General features: G+C 33.4%; 1 protein-coding gene across 1 annotated transcript in view; it reads left to right on the top strand.

The window, feature by feature from the left end:
- LOC110460156 (F-box only protein 33-like) overlaps positions 1 to 10552 on the top strand; it is a 15685-nt gene extending 5133 nt beyond the window's left edge. The window contains exons 2-4 of the mRNA XM_021512896.1: positions 6025 to 6710; positions 7298 to 7470; positions 7825 to 10552. Coding sequence (XP_021368571.1) covers positions 6025 to 6710; positions 7298 to 7470; positions 7825 to 7965 — 1000 coding nt within the window. The 3' untranslated portion in view covers positions 7966 to 10552. The remainder of the gene's footprint in view (positions 1 to 6024; positions 6711 to 7297; positions 7471 to 7824) is intronic.
- The last annotated feature ends 12384 nt before the right edge of the window (positions 10553 to 22936 follow it).

The following is a 22936-nucleotide window of genomic DNA, read 5'->3' as shown; positions in this document are numbered from 1 at the left end:
CATGTTATAAACATTGTATTATTAGATTCATTGTGATGTTGGCTTTCATTGAAGTTTCAATTGTTATACTACTTGATGTTTTGGAAACTTAAACAAGTATAGTAGTTCTAAATATTATGAAATGACAGAAACATTAGGCCAAACAAATTACTTGTGTTTCTACTATCAGAAAAAAATAGGGTAGGTATGTATTAGCTAGGCATTTTATTGTTAATTTGAAAAATATCTTTACTGCGCTAATATAGAGCAGGAGTTCTGACTTTAACAGTGCATATAAAAACTTAAGGGTATTGTAGAACACAAATCTGAGATAAGTCTGGTTAACCACACTGGTGTCGAACACACCAATAAGTATAGTGTGTATAATATATCATAGTTTATACACATCATATTACTATTAGTGTGTCCAGTATCTGTGGGGTTAGCATAAACTCAATATTTGTTTTAAACTTTTAATTGGCCTTATATAATGATCATTTATAGGTCAGACAGGGTTTGGTTTCCAATTCGGAAACTAGACCTGTTAAAACAGTTATCATTTGTAATTTAGAGATTAAATATTTCTAAGCAGAAAAAAATGAACTATAAATATTTTTCAACCTTTTCTGAGTTGTACAATTTTAGAGTATCTTCTGTCTGAAATCTGAACATAACTTGTTTTATGATAAATGTGTAAAACAATTCCTCATACTGGGGTAAAGTTTTTCTATATATAGTCCCAAAAACTACAGATAAAATCCTTGAGCACGTACAAGATACAAAAATATATATTTTACGTCCATTTTGCAAAACATACAACATAAGCTACAAAGACAAAACATGAGTATAATAACAGAGACCAAAATATTACAACATGGAAAAATAAAATAAAAACATGTATGTACATGTAGTATACTGTAAGCTCAGAAAAAGAGTTTATCACTTGGAAAGCACTTAATAGGCACATTGAACACGGTAAGCACATCAGCACATGGTAATTTAAGCACATTTAGAACATTTGCATACAGCACATAAAAAACAAAACCATAACATGGAAAGCTTATTAGCACATAGTAGGCACATTTGCACATTGTAAGCAAAATAAAGGAGTGCAATGGACATCTCCATGTTTCCTGGTTAATTTCTTCTTTATGGAAACAACCAGGGGAGAGTGATGTTCTGCTTCATCTTTTGTATTAATGAAAACCGTGAATATCTAAGTGCGTGTGTTTAAACTAATTTTGTTTTGTTTTTACTGGTACCTTTTTATGTACACATGTTTTACCACCTAAGGAATTAGATGTCTTAAGCCCCCATATGATGTGCTGTTATAAGTTGAATTTAATGTACATTTTGTTTATATTTAGTTCTGCTACCAAAGAGATTGACTTATTGAAATGTTTTTGAAACATTTTAATGAACTCCTCAGCTTTAATGCCTTATTTCTCACTATACAAGCTCATATTGCTATGCCTCCTATTTGTTTGAATATCATCTCTAAACATTATTGCTGGTGCAGAAATTATATGGTAACTATGTTCTATTTTAGGGGGGGAAAGCAATCAATATTACAACAGACAGGGATGGTTATTGATGGGAGAAAGGAGGATGAGAAATAGGAACTGTACCAACTCTCTCATACCTTTGAGGACTTCATGAACTTTTTCAAAAGGCTGCAAGAACTATACCAACAGTGACATGACATTTTGAAATCTGTCAGTTACTTTATAGAGGAGGAACCTCTGACTAAATCATTTTCTCTCAGACACATGAAAGCCGAGTCCACAGATCCTTCCATCAGCGAATAGTTCAAATGTAGTTCAAATGCTTTCCTCGCAAACTTTTCCTTAATGGAGAAGTCAGTGATCTTTACTTGGAACAGATTGAATCTGTGAATATTGATGCTGAAAGCCTGATGAATGTGATTGAACAGCCCCTACTTGATGCTGAAACCCTGATGAATGTGATTGAACACCCACTACTGACTAAGGGCACAAATGTTGGAAACAACGTTTGTTTTGATCAATATAACACTATGGGTGGTGGGAGCAAATTGGAAAAAAAATTAAAAGTATGTTTTTAAAGATAGAAATACTGGTCATGGCTTCCTTTTAGTTTTTGTCCAATGAATTAAAAGTCAACGCAAATGTTAAGTAGTAAAAGAAATGTAAGATCCCTGGTATACATTGTACTTTTAACAATGCTTATGATCAATATCAATAAAATAAAATAAAAGTTATAATATGTAACTTGATATTTGTTAACTTCGCTCGATTTTACTGTGTCCAACATTTGATATTAAATCTTGTGTGATATATGAGAGGGATAGCACACAAGATTGTATCAATGTCAATGAAAGCAATTATTTCTTAAGTTTTCAACCATATTTCTTGAAACTTCATTTCTAAATTTCATACATCAATTGTTCAAGACAGTTTTAAGGTCAATTTCATTCAGTCAAGGTGAAGGCTACAGCTTCACAACCTGTTCATGTACATGTGACAGAGAAATTGTCAGTGCATTCCTAACTAAGTATTCAAACCAAATTTTATAAACCTTGATCCATCATTCTCAACATTAAATCATGCACTACCTGTTTGCATATACACAAGCAACCTCAACTTTCAATAAGTCCTGTTGTCAACATTTGTTGCACAATGCTATCAGTTCTGAAACCAACAATCATGACAACTGTAATAACATAGTATGTGTTCTAGCTGGTACATTTGCAGTACTCTTTTGAAATGTATTTGAAATTAATATGTGCATCTTATTTCAAATGCTAGCCTATGAAGATGATAAAGCTGAACATATGCTATAAAGTTGTTGTTTTCTTTGTGAAGAATTTATGCAATGGAAATAGAGGGAAAATAATGTAACTCTCCTAATCTTGTGTGTGTGTGTGAGTATGTATGTTTATATTTTGTTTATCTTATTCAATATTGAAACATACAACAATGTATCATATTGAATTAGAGTGCTTTTTATATTATTTGTTCATGGGAACACAGATTCAAAATAGTTCCATTTTTCATAAGAAGAGACCTTTTCACTGCAGTGAATATGTAAAACACTTTATTTAAAAGTTTTTCAAAATTATTGAGAGACTTGTAAATTTATGGGTAGCAGTAATCCACTTGCTTATCCACAATTTAGTTTCGGCAAGTAAACATCCTTATAAATATTGTTCTGTAACAATATACACTGACTGATGCAAAATTGAAACTTGAACAAAATTCACACGTATTAAAAAGCATGCCAACCCTGGTCGATGTGCACACTTTACAAGATAACTTGCTTGAATATATATTGATCAATATACAAACTTAGACGATAAGTTCAAAGTTGAGTGAAATCCATGCCTAATTAATTAGCATACTGTACTCTGATTGGTCAATGGTTTTATGCCAAGTAACTTTGTTAGATAAGGCAAGGGTTGATATCTTATTCAACAACAAAGGCAAAGTTCAAAGATGTTCACAATCTGTGCATAATCTATTCAATGGTTTAAAATAATCAGGTATTGGTCAAAGGGGTAAATGCCAGTTTCAGTTTTTAATGTTCTATGAAATACATTGTATGGACAAAGGGAAGCAATTCCAAATTCCTATGCAAATTAATTATCCAAAGGTTTAAAATGATATATTCTAGAGGAAACTTGGTACCACTCTTCTGACAAACCTATAAAGATATACTGTACACACAAGAAGAATAACTTCACAGTGGTACACTTTTACATAAAACTTTGATTCATAACAAATTAACAGTAAATCCTTCTGCACAATATGATGGGATCTTCGTCTTTATTTTGTTCTCCATTCCAAAAATAATATATATATCTTTTGCCTTAGCTTTCAGTACTTTGATTATTTCCTTACAGTCGCTTAATTAGTCTGTGCCATACAAATAATGCCCCTGTTTTGTTGTGTAATTATAAATTAAGAGACTAAGAAATCTCAACCCTTAGAGAAATATTCAGTCTCTGGCACACTATTGCAGCGATTATCGCCGCATGTTCAGATTTCGTATGCAAATTAAGTCTCTGGCGATATCGCCAGAATATCGCTGCAGGTTTCTGGTGATGTTGTGGCATAGTACTCATTCCATAATATGCTCTAAAAGCCTCACTCGGTTCTGGTACGTGTGTTTGCGGTGATATCGCCAGAATGTCACCAGAATGTTCTGGTGCAGTCGCGGCAATATCACCAGAATGTCAACAGAATGTCCTGGTGCACTTGCGGCGATCTAGCCAGAATGTTCCGGTGCACTTATGGCGTTATCGCCACAGGGTAGGGTTCTGGTGATATTGTGACTCGCCCACTCTGCATGACTTGGCAAGCAAGATTGGGATTCCCACAATCAAATATATGACAATATATTGCAACAGGGTTGTTGAGTACATATAGTTTAAATATTAATTCATACATGTAGCTTATATTGATCAGAGATTGGTAACAAAGTTCAACACATATGTATGGATACTTAATATATTTATTAATAACTAGAAGTTATCAATAATGTTAATATAATAATGTATAAAAGTATATTATGAACAGTTTTATAAGAAACAGTTCTGTATATTATAATAGGACCAACATGAACTTCTGTAAAAATATTACAGCGAGTCGACCTAAAGCAAGATTTTGATATGATATGTACTACGCTGCTAAATATATATGTAGTAGAATTGTGTAAGACACAATTTAAACTTAATTATACTGTTGTATGAAAATGCACTACAGTAATTCAGTTAAGATTTTACATGTTTTGTGACCATGCATTGATTATAAAAAACATTGAAGAAAACAAATTATTCTACATTACCTTATAAGACTCAAGAATGCTATCACTTTATCCAAAAAAGACTTAAGCCTCTTATTTCACTCAACTTTCCCTTTCACCATGAGCGTTATTCTGTGCACTTCAAATTCTGGCAACATGTTCTGGCGTACTGATTTGTGCGCCGCGTTACCGCTGCAAACTTTCTATTTCTGTAAGGGAACTGCCTGGATGTAAAATTTTAAATGCCAATTGAATTGAGCTTCGATTATTCTGGACAGCTTATTAATTTTTGACCAAATTAAAAAACCATAAGCATTTAATTAGATTTCTCAGCATGTTTTCATCCCACTTGAAATTTACATACAAAAATTATATGGATCTTGACCTTTTCAATAAAAAAGTCACTTAAATCAAATTTTCAGTTGATCCTTTGCCCAGTATATCGAAGAATAGAATACCATACTCCATATATGGCATTATATATATAGCTTTTCAACTATTTTTATAGTCTCCATCAAATTAAATCACCGAGATGTATGGTTGCGTTTATAAATATATATGGGGCAAAGAAGTAATTCCAACAGTGTTGACAAGTTTATAGGTTGTCAAATTTAAATATATTTATATATATATATATAGTTGCCTGTAGTCCATTTGTTTGTAACATACATTTTTTTGTTCGGAGCGAACAGTGTATCAACAGAACACCAGGCAGTGTCTATATAGTATGTACTCCGAAATGTTTAAATGATGACCTTGACCCAATTTCAAGGTCATTTTGGTCAAATATGTTTAAAAATCTTTAAGCAACTATATATATATATACAAATCTCATATAGGAATTGGCCAAGGGTGATGACATTTGGCCAGCAGTGCCATACTGGAATAAAGGACTACCAGTTTATTCAAATGAATGACGTTGATCCACTTTCAGGAACAACCTATGACCTTTATATACAACTGCAGCATGACAATACATTTGAAAGTATTAAAGATGAATTTTTATAACTTATTGATAGTACATATGATAAGGTTATTCCACATATCAGGTATGGTGCAGCATAAATTGTTGTTTCAATATCCAGTCGAGCAAAACATGCTTTCTGGGTCTGTTGTTATCAGGTAAATTTGACCAGAATTCTGTGTCAAGGTTATAAGATACCATCACTATATATATATGGTGAAATTACTTTATATATAGTAAACGTACATTTTTGTTGAGTTCATTTTATTCTTTTATTTAATTCACATCTAATTCTACAGGTTCTTGGACAGTGTGGAAGGCATCATCCGGAACAGTCGTAAGCTACGCCACTTTTCCTTGGGATGTCTTGAGGAGCTACTAGAACATTCCAGCATTTTTCTGTCTCTCCTTGAACGCCACTCCCGCAGTCTCCAATGTCTCCACCTGGCGAGTGTAAAGGAAGACTCCGAGGGGTACAGGATCGTGGAGATTGACCCTGTGCTCTTCCATCCCTTCACCGCCCTCCGACAGCTCAGCATTGATTACGACCACCTGACAAATCAGCTGCTGGAGAGCTTCACTCATCACAACAAGACCAAGTTGGAAAAGCTCATTATCCATGTTCACGGTGTCGAAGCAGATCACGAACGGATCACTAACTCCACATGGCACTGCATCCGCAGTCACAACCCTAACCTCCAGGTGACCTTGAACCTGATCCACTCATTTGATGGTGTGGACGCTCTCCTGGACATCCTACAGCCCAGCTTGCCATTGGCACATTTTCGACAGTTTTTCTGTGCCCACCTCAACACATCAGCCCTTTGTTACTTTGCGACCCACTACAGGACTACCCTGCAGTCTATCCATATCATTGACGGACTGATGGATGGCTATCCAGTACCGTACACCAATACTGCCGAGGAAGATCCATTTGTCATGCTGGCCTGGAGATGTAGCCTGCTCACCGAATTCACACTGATTGGTCAGTTCAAATTTCTCCTTTAGCTGGTTTGTCAAGGGAGGGAGCTATCATATTNGCTTGTTAAAAACATCAGAGATACATGGTGTGTTTGGTGGGATCAATGTACCTTTAGCTTTGTAAGTTATATATAAAGGTTTAGTTGGTATATATAGGGGTTTAGTTGGAGAGTTTACGTAATGGAGTGTCCCTTGTTCATATGTGTGCTGTCAACTTTCCAAAATTTGCTTCGACTGAACTGGTGGAACATACAGGACGCAAATATACATGTAATATTATTATCTTTTACATGATATTATTTTCAACTTAAAAAGAGCTTAAGATATGACTATTGACTGGGACTAAATGGAAGAATGTGGTGACAATCAAAGGGCTTGTTTGGTTGAAAGTTAAGATACAAGATTTGTTACCTGGTTTAGTACAGTAATGATGGAGGATGCTTACATCATGTATAGACCTATTAGCCTAATGGAGCCTTGAACTTGAAGTTTTAATCCCTTCAATTGAATTGCAAACCACTATTTTCACCACAGTTTTTAAATCAAGAGATCTTTAAAATATGTTTTGAAAAATGAATTTAACTGTTTTAGGTTACGAGATAGCAGACGAGGATGTGATTGCCATCTCCCGTCTGCGGGGAAGTCAGCTGAGTAAACTGACTGTCCCACGTTGCTGTATCATGACAGTAGATGATCCTGAGGAAAACGAAATGTGGGCCCCGGGTTATCAACTCCAAATTAACTTCACTGCATTTTCAGAACAGGTAAGCTATTCATCAGTGGTAATCTAAGACTTTACAAGGCCCTCATGTTTAAAATTTCCCGGTCGATAAAGTAAAACCTATGTTTTCTGACCCCTGTGTATTCTGACATCTTGTCTTAACATATTCCGATAAATATGTAGAGACGTTCCACAAGGCGTCAGAATAGACAGGTTTCATTTATACAAAGTAGAGTTCTGCGATAACTGCAGTACCGATATTAAAGCTCCTATTACGTCTTGGATATCATTACATGTGCATGTTGTACGAGTAGCTAGGTCAAATTTAAAATTTCTTCAATTATCGTTAAAAAATTGCGTTGCAAGGCAGTAATTGAAGATTTATTATGTGACCTAGGTATCAGAGAGCTTGACGTGGAATTGGCATGCGTTGGATGATCAGGAGCTCCCTCTGGCAGTGTTCGATGCTGATGCAGATGCTGAAAGGGCCTACATGGACATTCTGTTGGAGGAACAGCGACCCATCTCCTCATGCTGATGGGTAAAGGGAGATAACTAGAAAGAATAGCATTCAGTATTGAAACAACACAGAAATGACTTTATCTACAATGCAATATAAAGATTACATCTGGTTTAAGGTTTTTTTCTTTGATACCAGCCATAACTTAGCCTTCAGTTACCGGTAAGATGATCAAATCTGGTTCTATTAAAAACCAAAACACTGAACTTCAAAGTGAAGTTGTTTCTTATAACTCTAAAAATACAAATAATATGCAATAATTTTAAAACATTTTGGCGATTGAGAATGAAATAATTTTAGACACATGGAATGTATCATTTGTTATATGTCTGGAAATAGATAGCCCTAATTTGATCAATATTGCTTTGGCTCATGATTATGGTGAATTTATTTCAAAATTTCAAGTTTTATTCAAAGTTCAAAGTTGAAAAAATAAACCAGTTTATAAATATCAACTCCCATGGTGATGACCTTGAAAAAAAGGTTGAATTGCCAAAACAGAGAATTTAAAATATAATTAGCTGAAGTCCTTATTATTTCAAAATTATACTATTTGTAATGTTCCTAAGCACTTTCAATTGATACAACCGGTTGAAAATAAAGAAACCTTCTTCAATTTTGTTCAATTGACGTTATCGTACGAGAGATTCAGATGTAGAAGGCAGAGCAAAATTTGTTTTCCTACTGATCTGTATAGGGTACTGAAATATCTTCATAATTCAAGCTGCAAGTAAACACAATATTATCGCATTTTGTTTTCACATCTTATAATGACTAGTTTGAATTTGAATTGTCAAGAAGTTAAAAAAATTCTGAAGCCATAATTTATGACTGCATATTCATCTTAAAAATGAGGATTATTTTGTTTAGTGTAACAATTCAAAGATTGTGTGCATGTTTATGCATATTTTTTTTCAGAAACAACAGTTCTGACTGAAAAGGGTTTACTTTTACATTACCGATATATATATATATTAAAATTCCACCGATTTTGTTTCCCCCTCCCCACCCCATTTTTTGGGGGAAGTAGTTCCTTTCCTTAAAAACTATAGTGGATAGATAGGTGTTGCCGATTTCCTTTAGGTAGACTGTTAACTCAATCTCAGAGAGTCTAACCTACGTGTCTTCAACACATCTAGCTGTGCACCTTAATATAAATTGTTCATCTGTGAAAATATTGATCTGCCTAACAAATTTAGTTTTACATTTTACAATGTGCTAGCTGTACTGAATCAATCGATCTCCAATATTAACAAAGACAGAAACAATTGCGGTGTCATTTGTGCTTACTTATATAATAAACAATTTATGCAAGATTTTAGAGACAGTATTTAAAATCTATTACAAAATTGTGCAATGTTTATCTTATCATCAAATCAATGTAGCAGATCTAATTTGGCAATTACAGTTATACAATATATTTCATCGTCATGTCTTGTAAAAAGTGTTATTTTAAATTTTAATTCAAAGCTGATGAGACAGAAAATTGTACCGTTGTGTCTATAAATTCAGATTAATTTATATATATAAAATAATGATAGATATGTTTATATTTTATTTTATTTGAAACTTTGAAACTAAACTGAAATCCAGCGTGGGAGGTTTATGTGCTTTTTAAACTGTTCTACCATTTCATCTCCATGAATATATTGAGTACATTGGTACATATTCATTTTTCAAAGTATTATCGTAATGGTAGGTCCACAATGAATTCTACGATGTGTTGTTTCATATCAACCACGCTAGCTACCTCTTTATTCTGCAAAATGGTCTCATGCTTTGTTGGTTAAAAAGAATGTATCGTCAAGAAAATTCATATGAAAAATTTAGTACGCAAATCACAAACTAAATTAGTCTTTAATATTCTTTATAATCATTTTTTTTTTATAAATATTAACTAATTTCTTCGAAGTCAAAAGGAAGAAGAAAATAAGTGTAGAAATTCAAATATAAGATGTATTTTTTATCCCACCTTGAAATAATTATATAAAGAGTCTGTTACCACGTAAGTGTAGAAATGTAGCGAGGCTATATACATGTACATTGTACTACCATTTTGAAGAATATAATTTATTTTGAAGATGAAAGTCAAATTTTGACTTCAAAGATGAATTTTGGAAATTAAAGAATTAAATGCAATGCAGCCATTACATGAACCAGCCATTAGCAAAGTATGAACCATTTCCATATCACAAGGTTTTTAATGTGCCAAGAAGTTACCTATAGCTGTCTGCCACTTGATTCACTGTACACTTTAAATAACAGAGGAAGTTTCATCATTGTCCATCGTGTAGTGTTTTGTGATCATTGCTTATAATATTTGTACATATTGGAGTTTCAATTTTAAACCCTGAGATAAATACATTGATGGTTCCAACAGTTGATCCTGGACTTCATGTATCCACATATGCAAAATAACATGAAGTATAAACTCACTTTTTTGGGCAATTTGCATATTTTTATGAGTGTAAGTATTTAATTTTGAAGATAGTGTACTGTATATGTATATGAATAGACAAAAGTATGTTTAACATATGTTTAACTTAAATTCCATATAACATTTCAATTACAAAATACTTTTTTTTTTCCTCAAATCTAAAATAATTTATAAATGAATCAAAAGAAATTTTAAAGTTTTAAAACAGTTATAGAAACGAATGTAAAAATATTTGTTTTAGGGGAAAAATTTAAGAAAAAATATTTTTCGTCTTGCAGCTCAACTGTTTGGCAAAGTATTGTTTAATGTAAAGTTTTAAAACAGTCTGACTTGACTTTATTTGTAATAGTTGGTATGTAAGAGGTTGAGATGGAAGTATGGAGAGAAATGTCTAGACAACAACTAGGAACTGAGTTGTGCACAAATATGTACCACAGGTAACATTTTCTGTGAAGTTTGATTTTTACCTGTACCTGCAAATGCAATATTCTTCGTGAAATAACAATAATACAACAATGTTTACCATGAACTTTTATGCTGTGCTGCCTACATGTATACCTGCGAATGGATTTCAGCAATGCTCACGAGAATTAGGATTCATGGTAACATACAATATGTAATACATGTATATATATGATGCACACTTTGTTATCGGATAAGTATACGAGTCATTTAACAGCTGTGATATGTCATTCCTAGATGCCTGCACTACTATCAAACATCTTAAAGAAGGAGATCTGCATACTCCTTTATTTTCTTAGATCCCCTACCTAATGTTAAATATTGAACGTAAATTATTTGATGTTGTTGATATAAATACTTCTCAATATATATATATATATATGTTTGTATTGTTATAACGATAGTGCGATAATGTGATTTACTCCATCAAATGTAGATATTGTACAGTTTTCTCTTTTCCTTTGATGATGTTGTATGAATATTTGCACGTGTATTTTAAAACTTAACGATTTTTAAAACCTCACCTAATTGTAATGCAATTATATATTGATATGCCAATTAACAAGCCCGACTTCTATTTTTTTGATAGATTCATATTAATACCTGACTGATGTACTGTATACAGGGTAGTTTTCACAGCAGTGTTATTTTAGAGATTTTCATGGTCGGAAAAATTTATGATTCAACGTGATGCAGATGATCATCCGTGAAATACTTCATACTCAACAATCTTGATACTGTGATTGATTACTTGCAATTTTAACACAACCATGAAATAACACTGCGTGAAAACATTACTGTGCAGTTTTATGGAGAGAGAATCGTAGCGCTTCATGATAAAATTTTTACAATCAGATCTGCTATTGAATTCTGTTCATCAACAGACCAGAGTTTAGTGAAGGAAAAAATGAAAATCTCCGGCACAATGAAGATGCTATGGGGTTGTGGAACATGGGATGGTTGATAACGTAACTTATTGTTTAACATACTCTAAAAAAACTGTATGGTAAAGGATTATGAACACTTTATATTGTAATGATGTTTAATTTATGGTGTAAATACTTTTATGAAAAATTGTTATTTTTAATTATTATAAATCTTGTTTTAGTGGTTTAGGATGCATGCTGTTGGCGTTGTAGTGGAGAGTATTGACTCATTTACTCTCAGTGTAGTTTTGGTGTCTGTTCATCATTTCTGGGGGTGATCTATTATTATTGAAGAAATTTCAATCAAACCAATATTTTATTTGATAAGGCTACACAAAGTGTATAGTTACATTCGGATTGGACAGGATTTTTAACATATATACTAAAAGATTTCTTTATGAAATACAGGTTTAAAGAATATAACTTATGATAGGAAATAAAGAAAAACAATAAAAGTTGTAGCAATGAAAAGTCGATCAATCCAATTGTTTGAAAAAATGCTATTTTATGAATGTATAAATAACGGTTTAGCTTGAAGATTTATTTTTGCATTTAAAGCAATGTTTGAATTGAATTGTTTTCAGTTTCAGTTGCTAGTCGCATCTGCAGCATCATTATAACTAAATTGTCAGTTTAGTTTTTTCAATGAAGTTGCATGTACATTGTAGAATTTCACGTACACATACTACTGGTAACTAAAGAATTGTTTTACTTGTTGCATAACTCTGTTGAAAAGACCTAATTTATTGTCATGGAATCATCATTATTATATTAAATGTTTTTGTTTTGTTTAATTTGAGCAACATTGTGTTAAAATGAGCTGAAGTCTGAATTTCAAAAAAAAGAAGATGATGTTATGTGATAAACAGGGCCAGGAGAGTGGTCCAGACACCCTCCTAGGCCCTTGCTTACAGCTATACATCAAGCTGTGGAATTCAAAAATTGTTCACCGCCAAAGTTCAACAATGCCATCTAATTTATTTCTATGACTTAGCTTATTTGTTATACATTGATGAAGTACTCACTTTGCTACAAAAGTTACCATTGTCTTTCAAGTCTTAAACATTTCTAGGAAAATAAGGCTGGACCTTAATATGTGAGTTTTAAAATTCTAAAATGTTATTTTCAATGGTCCAAAAAGTCTATTTACACAACAGTGGCACAGAAAAAAACATCACATTTGACTTATCAGCATGTCTGAGAGATTAAGGTCTAATCATATATATTTTTTTTGTTATTTTCAGTGATTATTTTTATATATTTCCTGATTTTCTATACATGAATGAATATCTCTCCAAACAGTAGCATGTAAAATGATAAAATTTACACGGTAATAGGTCTGGCAAAACTAGCCTGTAGTTATATGACATTATTCAAGAGTTGTACTTCTTAATCTGTTTTCAAAGAAGCATCGTTGCATGTACCTGAAAGAGTCTTAAATATAACATACTGTTTTTGAGCATTTACTTCTTACATATAATTGGCAAAAGAAATTGCTGAAAGAATTCTGAATATTTCTCTGTTACCAAATCAAACTGTTTGGTTGAAGTACACATTATCATGCTGAATACTTTTGTTGATAGTTGTTTGAGATTGTATTCTTACAGTGTAGAATTACCATCTCTTGTTTGAAAATTTGACAATTATATAGTGTGTCAGTGCGGTAACTGTCACTAAAGTACTTACTATTAAATGTATTTACATAATATTACGTTTGTAAAATATCAATGTGAAGGTCTTTTGATTTGTTCGTTTTACCCATGTTAAGTTTGAAATTATGTTTTAATTTATAAACAAAGTGGTTCAAAATTCCACCAGAAATAATCTCAAGATTGAATATTAAAAACTGTAACGGTGAAAACATCTACCAAAATCTCACCACTGCAGACAATAATACAATCTCTTATTTAAATAACCAGGTGATAACGATGGGATGATGACAATACCCCAATACCGTATACCTTAGAGTGGGTACTTCAGTAGTTGATGAAAGTTTCAGCATCACTTTTCCACACCAATGTTTACATGGTTTTTTTTTACGTTTGAAAGTTCACAACTGAAATAATGGCGTTTCCTTCATGAGCACCTATATATTTTTTTCTGGAAATAGTGTAACACCTTGTTTAAATATCTTCTGATTCTGTAAATTGAAATGTGATACTTAATTAATTTCGACATCTGTGTCCTTCCAGTATAAGCTACATATACTGGAGTATCACTTGGAAAATAATTACATTTTTGATACTTCTAAAATTGATTTTTTTTTTCGTGATATACAAATCTTTGTACCATACTGGATCTCTGCATTAATTATTTTAGCATTTTTGTGAGGTCGTTTGTTAAACAAAATTATATTATCTTGGATCTGATTGAGAACAAACTTCGTAATACATACACAGTGTTATTGTACACGAAGCGTGATGTTTTTATTTAACCCGTATTTAATCATTGAATTTTTGTTGTTGAAGAAACTAGTCAAAAAATTATCGATCCGTTTCCCATAGTTAGTGATCGAGTTACTCTAAAAAAGCAGATAAAATGTCTCCTTTTTAAAAATTAACCAAACCATTGTTTATTACAAAAATTCAATTGGAAATAAAAAGTTAAATACTTTCCTCAACAACGAAAACATACTTGACCACGTTAATTTTAAAACAGCGCGGATATTAATTTTTATGAAAACATAAAACTGACACTGCAAATATTCGTAGCTCTCTATTATCTCAATAATACAGTATTTCATTTTTATAAGGTGAATTGCTAAAATATGTGATTGTGTTAAAGTAAGTTTCTTGCCTGTACGCTATTTTACATGGCCTGTCATGATCAGCTTTATGAAGCTGAGATAAATCTTTCACATGTATGTACTCAATATACCGTTCTTTATGAACTAGATAAATCGGATCAAACACTCTTTCGTGGATTGCCACCTTGATACATATATTTAATACTACATGTACTAGACATTCATTTGTTTTAATTTTAATAACCATATATATATATGACCTGTACAGTTGTTTAAAATATTGTGCTTTGCCTTAAAATGGAGCACAAGATGCTTTGAATTGTGTGTGATGAGTTGAAATATGGCGGATAATCGTTAAATACTAGCACATACAGACGTGGTTCAATGCGGGTAAGTCGCCTACAGTAATACAACTGAACATTCCATCCAGTTTCTTGTGCGTTTTCATGATTAAGGCATGTGAACTAATCTATAATATTTTGTCATTATTGAATCTCTCTGCACATGAAGCTATATATGACAAACATTGCAAAGCGTGAAATATGTTTCAGTTATACGTCATTTCATGTTGGACACTGTTATTTAAGATATTTGAAATGTGATGCAGAGAATGGGTGAAAAGAGTCACGTAATATCATAGATGTTATCTGTTTGAGACACTATGATGGCTGTGCTTGCATGGCTACTGAATATATGAGTATAAGAGAAGTCTTGTTGAGATATTGTGTTGTTAATTAGACATTGCTTGTTCGGAAGATTTGATTTATCAAGATGATCCTAATTTAACACTGTGATAGCTTTGACCTCTCGATATAACGAGGCAAGCATTTGTGTTGGAGCGTTACGAGGTGATATTTATATATACATACTCATTTTGCATGGAACGATTGTCAAAAACTGGTAATGCCTAGTCATCGACCCTACTGGCAGTGCAAGTTTCAGTTGCTCAAATAGTCCTTAACATTTCCAAAATAATTTGATTTGCAATGACCTAAAATTTAAAGTCATCGCAGTTTATCAATATCTATATTTAAATATTCTGAATTCAGCGAAGATGACATTGTTGAAATTGACCCATGTTTCTGCTACAGTATTTCGTGTATTTCGATTAGGGCTCTGAATTGTATTTGGCAATATTAAGCTGCTGCAAATAGCTCTTGAGAATCGAAATCAAAATGATCTTTTACAGTAGAACAAATAATCAGCAGATCGCTCGAGAAAGCTTTAATACTTGGGGTTCTGACTAGGCATTTCAATTAGTAATTTTCATCCGAGTGTTAAGATCTCATATGCAATCATTATTGACTTAAAATTGTCAAATACTGCAGTTGTTGCCTCTAAAGTAACGTATAAACTTACCAAAGGACCAAACGGCTTTCATCAAGTCACCGCAGGGATCTCTTAAGCAATGCTTTTATGGTAGATAAAATCACCTGTCATACTATAGTACTCTACCATCATTACCCATGTCTCAATGTGATCGCTACACATCAAGGTGCTACAATCAATATAATGAAGAGGGTTTAGATCAGGGAACAAGTCCTGGAACTACGGTCGTATCTGTATAACAACGTCCCTTCTTTACTATAACAGCTGGCTGTTCATCTGTTGCTAGAGGTTTGACTCCAAATACGTGAATCGAAGTTTGGCCAAAACTGATTTTAGCTTTCAATTAATCAAATTTGTAAAGCTGTTTTGAATAGTTTTATAAGTTTGTGGCAGATAGCTGAGTTTTGTCAGTATACATACGCATGTAACATGACAATTGAACATAAAATCAGATAATACATTAATGATCTATTTTAGTCTCGTATTGTTTACTTAGTTCGTATGGTAGAGACTATCCCCTTAATGTCAATTGCCGATGGAAAATGTTAAGTATAGGTACATGTCTGTAATGTTTTCAGAAATCTGTTTGTGAAAACATTATAGATACATCATAGCTATCAATTGAAATCAGTTAGGGGTATTGCTTGTTGATAGGTTGAAGCATACAGATAATTGTTTTCATGTGATATGTTGGGAGGCGTGCAAAAGAACATCAATGCTGACATAAAAGTATAATGATATAAAGATATATATATAATGATGTAAATTTTATACAAGTATAAGTAAATAAAAAAGAAAACCACCAAATCAATAAAAATGTAACCTGTGGAATATCTGCTTAAAAGGAGAATGAAGGTTGTAAAACATAGTATTTTATAGAAGAATTATTCATGAGAACTACATTTATGGCAAAATGTGTTTTGGGCAAACTTCTCTTTTTGGATCCTGTAGCGTAGCTCAGACAGGGCGCAATATCTTATATTTTGCTGTAGTTGCTCTTAGTGTCAAACCATTCAAGAGCCCGATATATCTGTCTGAGCTACACTCCACCTCGGAGCAAATACTAATGTTAATGAAGGGACATTGCAGATAGGATCCTTACGATGTTATACGATATACATCTGTTATAATTTCTAGTCATTACTCGAGCAAACAATCAATGCTCGGTATACGTGGTGTCGAATGTAGTCACCAGATGCATCTAAGTGTTTGTACAGATTATTTTTAAAGCGAGTTGAACGTCTTTGCAAAGTTTGAACTGTCATGTGTTAACGAAACCACAGACGTCTGCTTGGATACAAATGTGGGAAAAAGCTATGTGATATATATATTACTGTTTTATACAGTGTTACTTATAGCATATGACTTTTCCCCCGAATTTAATTTATATTGCTGAAATTCTTACATGATTAAGCCCTGATTCCTGGAACGAAAAGTAAAGTTCACTATGCGTGTGATAATTGAAAATCTTTTAAATACATTATTATCTAAAGCTGCTATTGAAGGTAACAGTTTAAAATGAAGATGTTTTCATGTTCACTAGTAAACAAGATATTTTGTTTTGAATAAATACGATCGTTTGATAATGCATTTGATTTATGGCAAAACTAACTTTAAGAAGGTAAATTTGAACTTTGTTCAAGAAATCAGGACTGTAACATCTAACGGGTAGTCGAGGACCAAGCGAATATTTCATTAATGAAAAAGACCTATGCTAGTGCCAAAGTGAATTTATCATTGACTATGCCTTTGTCAAGATCTTGTTATCCCATTCATGGAAACCCAGTGCAAGTTGATACATGAACAACTGTTGTTATTGTTAAAGCTAATTTGAAAAGCTTGTGGAAAAGTTTATGTGTACATGAATTAAGTTGAATGTCAATAAAGATTTGAGCATCTGTGCTCCGATTTGAGTGTTCATGTTGTTTATTAGCCAAGTATCTATCTAGTATCTATCTAGATAGTGGGCTTTTCAAAGCGCGTTTTGCCCATGACCAGTGCGTCCGTTAACAATTTTTGTTTTCGCTATTTCTCCGAAAGTACTGTTCTGTTGCAAAAATTTTTACGCACATTTACTTTTGGTCGAAGTTGAGCAACATTACTTCTGTTTGTGGATTCAAACAATATGACCATCAGACAGCCATCTGAGATTTTAGAGTAAAAAATTGTAATCGCTATTAGAAAGTGTACTCAAGCTCTCTGTGGGTACTAGTTGTGCAACATTCTTTTTGCTTGTGGAGTCTTAACAATAATAATCAGACGGTTAGATTTTATAGTAAAAGTTTGTTATCGCTATTAGAAAAAACAGAAAAAAACTTTTTCACATTTTGTACTCATGCCCCCTGCGGGTACTAGTTGTGCAATATTTTGTGTTTGTTGATTTGTTAAAGCAAATCTCCAGTGCTTCATTTATGTCCTACGCCGCTAATGGCAGGTGCCAAGATCCTCTGCTATCGTTTGCACTGACTTTTCCGGTACAAACAACCATTCATAAAACATTTAAACATGTATACAGAGTGACCAGTACTGTCTGTCATACAATCAACTAAACGGTTTTGACTTGTTTGTGGACATCTATTACAACCGGAACATTCTGGCTGGATATGGTATCTACATGTGGTTGATTCTTATTGATCAACACCTTCTGAACAAGTTACAGACGTACTCGGTAAAATAGCAATGCTAACATCAAGTTTGAAGATCGACATCATTATCTCATTGGGGAATATATCTTTGTGCGATATGAAAGTCGATGTATTTGATTATGCTCAATAGTGTGTCTTGTTGTTCCGTTGTCTCTTCCCCATGCCAGTGCACGCTATGAAGACATGACATTGCTTCGTTTTAAACTAGATTTGCATGGTGTGTGTCGTCGATAAAGTAGAAAAAACTTACCTCCCGGAATACCTAGTCTTAATTTCAATGTAATTTTTCAGATGTTTTCATTGCAATATTTCCATTATAGTTATACTCTTTCTAGTTTAATCCATTTGAATTCCACGAAATTTCCTAAGCTCTGTGACATCAAGTGTAAGGATATTTGTCTTTTAGAACTTATTCTAAGTCACATGTGCTATGCAAATATATAGGACCTTTGGCCCGGTTCGATTCATAGTCATGATAATACCGCCTTCATTTCTGATTTCCGTCAAATCTTCAACAAATGTCAAGTATTAAAACAACCCAGATGATTTCATATTCCTTAGTCAAAAGTCACTCGCTTTCTTTAGGTCAACCAGATGGATTCATGTTTTGCAGACGTTTCCTAGTTTAATGATGACCTTTGCAATTTTGTGATCAATACAGTTTACCAAAAAATGAATTATACTACCGCTGTTCCGTCCTTCTAGGACTTGTCGGTAAAGCAAGGGGCTGAAATATTGGAACAGTGTCACATTGCATCTGACTGTTAGGATTCATGTTGGTCCTCTAATGCTGGATGCGACCTATCTTTCATGGTCCATTGACTTTGTCAACATCTAAATCAACATTAAGATTTTGCGTTTAAGTTAGTTTCTCTGAAAGTATAAGTGCTACACCAACCAAACGGACCATAGATACATCTTAGGTAGTTCATCTCGACCCATGCTGGATGCGGCCTACCTTTTATGGTTCATTGACTTTTTCAGCATCTCCATCACATTAAGATTTTGCGTTTAAGTTAGTTTCTCTGAAAGTTTAAGTGCTACACAAACCAAACGTGGACCATAGATACATCTTAGGTAGTTCATCTCAACCCATGCTTGATGCGGCCTACCTTTCATGGTCCATTGACTTTGTCAGCATCTCCATTAACATGAAGTTTTTGCATTTAAGTTTCTTTGATATGTGCATTGATGGTCAAAGCGGGGCATAGGCGAGACATATCAATCCGAATGGCTTGTTAGATATGCAGGTTGGTGTAGTTTATGGTTTTATGGTTACAATCATGATGTCGATGGGTAATATCTATAATAAGTTTGATTATTCTCTTTAGTTTGCCTAGTGGTTTTGTTGTCACTTCCTCTGTTAACATTTTAAGAACATGACATTACGTTTGATTCGATCTACATGGCCGGTGAACGTTATAATAGAGGAGGTCAGATTCCATTATTTCCTTAAAAAAACAACAACAAAAAACAGAGCAAAATATTGAATTTCGCAATAAAGTGCGCAAATTTATCTGTTATTTACTATGTTCAAATTATTTCCTATTGTTCTTGTACGATGTTGACACTCATTCTAATGTATGTGGTAATGTGTCTCAACTTACATACGGACACGGGGCAAGTTGAACCACCACCTGGTCCAAGTTGAGCGGTACAGCAGAGTTACCAGGGCATTTCGATCCCGGGCTTATAACTCAAAAGGAACCGAAGACGATACATTTTTAGCTCACCTGGCCCAAAGGGCCCAAAGGGCCAAGTGAGCTTATGGCATGGTGCGTCGTCCGTCGTCCGTCCGTCGTTCGTCGTCCGTCCGGCGTCCTTCCGGCGTCAACTTTTTACTTTAAACAACTTCTTCTCAGTAACCAAAAGGCCTAGGTTGATGATATTTGGTCAGAAGCATGCTTGGATGAAGGGCTACAAAGTTTGTTCAAATAAATGACCTTGGTCAATTTTCAAGGTCACAGGGGTCGAATATGTAAAAATCTTTAATTTACTTCTTTTGAATAACCAAGAGGCCTAGGATGATGATATTTGGCCAGTTACATGCTGGAATTAAGGGCTACTAAGTTTGTTCAAATAAATGACCTTGCCGTATATTCAAGGTCACAGGGGTCAAATATGTTCAAAACCTTTAAACAACTTCTTCTGAATAACCGAGAGACCTAGGGTGATGATATTAGGCCAGTAACATGCGGGGATGAAGGGCTTCCAAGTTTGTTCAAATAAATTACCTTGATTTATATTCAAGGTCACAGGGGTCAAATATATTAAAAACCTTTAAACAACTTCTTCTGAATAACCAAGAGGCCTAGGATGATGATATTTGGCCAGTAACATGCTTGGATGAAGGGCTACCAAGTTTGTTCAAATAAATGACCTTCATCCATTTTCAAGGTCACATGGGTCAAATATGTTAAAATCTTTAAACAACTTCTTCTGAATAATCAAGAGGCATTGGATGATGATATTTGGCCAGTAACATGCTGGGATGAAGGGCTACCAAGTTTGTTCAAATGAATGACCTTCATCTTTTTTCAAGGTCACAGGGGTCAAATATGTTTTTAACCTTTAAACAACTTCTTCTGAATAACCAAGAGGCCTAGTATAATGCCAGTAACATGCTGGGATGAAAGACTACCAAGTTTGTTCAAATGAATGACCTTGACATATTTATTCAAGGTCACAGGGGTCAAATATGTTTAAAAGCATTGAATGACTTCTTCTTAATAAGCAAAAGACCAAGAGTGATGATACTTGGCCATTAACATGCTGGGATGAAGGACTACCAAGTGAATGACCTTCACCCATATTCAAGGTCACAGGGGTCAATAGATATTTAAATCTTTAAATGATTTGTTCTGTATAACCAAAAGGTCCAGGGTAATGATATTTGGCCAGAAGCATGCTGGGTTGGAAGACTAAAAACTCTGTTCAACCTAATGTCCTTGTTCGACATTCAAGGTCACAGGCATCATATGTTTAAATCTTTTAATAGGTTCTTATGAATCAAACACTGATATTCTGCCTGTAGCTGTATTTTAGTCAACTTTTAAGATTACAAGTGTGAGATTAATACCAGGTGAGCGATGCAGGCCCATTGGGCCTCTTGTTACATTTGCATGTGAAAGCAGGAAGTTTTGACATATATCGTTGAGAGTGGATAAAACATTGGGGTTTTGTTATGATTACATATAGATTGTGCGGCACAGTTAGTTTTGTTTTAGATTCTGCAGATATTGTCAAAGACATATTTCAAAATTTGTTTTGAAGTGCTAACATTTTATGATACTCGACGAGTCGACAGAGAATATTAGTTTTTTATTTTTTTTAAAATTGGCAAAATAAAAAAATCTTTTAACTACTGCAGTAATATAAACGGGTCCAAACATTTCCCAGCCATGTTATTATTGTTGACGTCACTATGGCTCAACTTCTCCCAGATAAGATTATTCAATTCGATGGTTTGTAGAACACCTTTTGTTAGCGATAGAAAATAGTGTTTGACAGGAAAAAATGCGTTTGTTTTTAAAGATCCATACAGCACGACATACCTACTTGAAGTAAGCAAGTACTATAGAAATCTGTAGGCGAAAAATAAACCAATTTTGGAAAATACCTTTAAAAGGTAATAAAAAATATTAATTGAGGTAATGACAGTTTTTCAATAATGTGGATCAAATTTTAAATGTAGGACAAAGTGACCTTATTAGATCAAATAACAGTTCTAGGTCAATTTCTGAGCCCAATATTTTTTTCTTCAATTTTAAAGATCAGACTTTGAAAAATATATTGGCCAACGCGAGTCCACCAGGTCGGTCGTTCACCGCATGTTCATATTTTTCATTAATAACCTCCTATAGTTTAATTATAGACAATTGAATACCGTACACAAGACCTTATGTGTTTTTTGGCATGTAATTAATAAATATATATTAAAAACTTGTTTAAACACATTAACATTACATTGAAAGACTAGAATTATGTCAGTGTGACATTAAAATCCGGTTGAATGGTTGAATGGTTTGAAAAGATAAAAATTGAAAGTATCAAACGTTTTGTTAGCTTTTTTGACATCTTTTCCATGCTATTCAAGGAATGACATTTTAACGCGATTCATGGAATATGTCCGGAAAGCCAATGCTGTTATGATCTCATGAATGTTAAAAAAAAAAAAAAAAAAAATCTTATATTTACACTTTTAAGCGCTTGGAATTTTCTGATGCAAACATATATAAAAATTATACTAGTATTTTTTTTTTATTTTTTTTTTATCTTTTTATGCATGGGGACAACGCAGTAGAGAGAACAGCGTATTTTCGCTGGGAAATGTAAAACATTCGATGGAGGTCCTAGCATGACAACAAAACAAACATAATATAGTTCCATTCAAAATTTAATTTGTAGAATTTACACAAGTCGGATATTATTATCATGTACCGTA

This window comes from Mizuhopecten yessoensis, unplaced genomic scaffold, assembly GCF_002113885.1.
Source record: "Mizuhopecten yessoensis strain PY_sf001 unplaced genomic scaffold, ASM211388v2 scaffold10331, whole genome shotgun sequence".
In the NCBI taxonomy this organism is placed as follows: Eukaryota; Metazoa; Mollusca; class Bivalvia; order Pectinida; family Pectinidae; genus Mizuhopecten; species Mizuhopecten yessoensis.
Note: the sequence above shows the minus strand (reverse complement) of the source record. Positions and strands in the feature narration are given on the sequence as shown.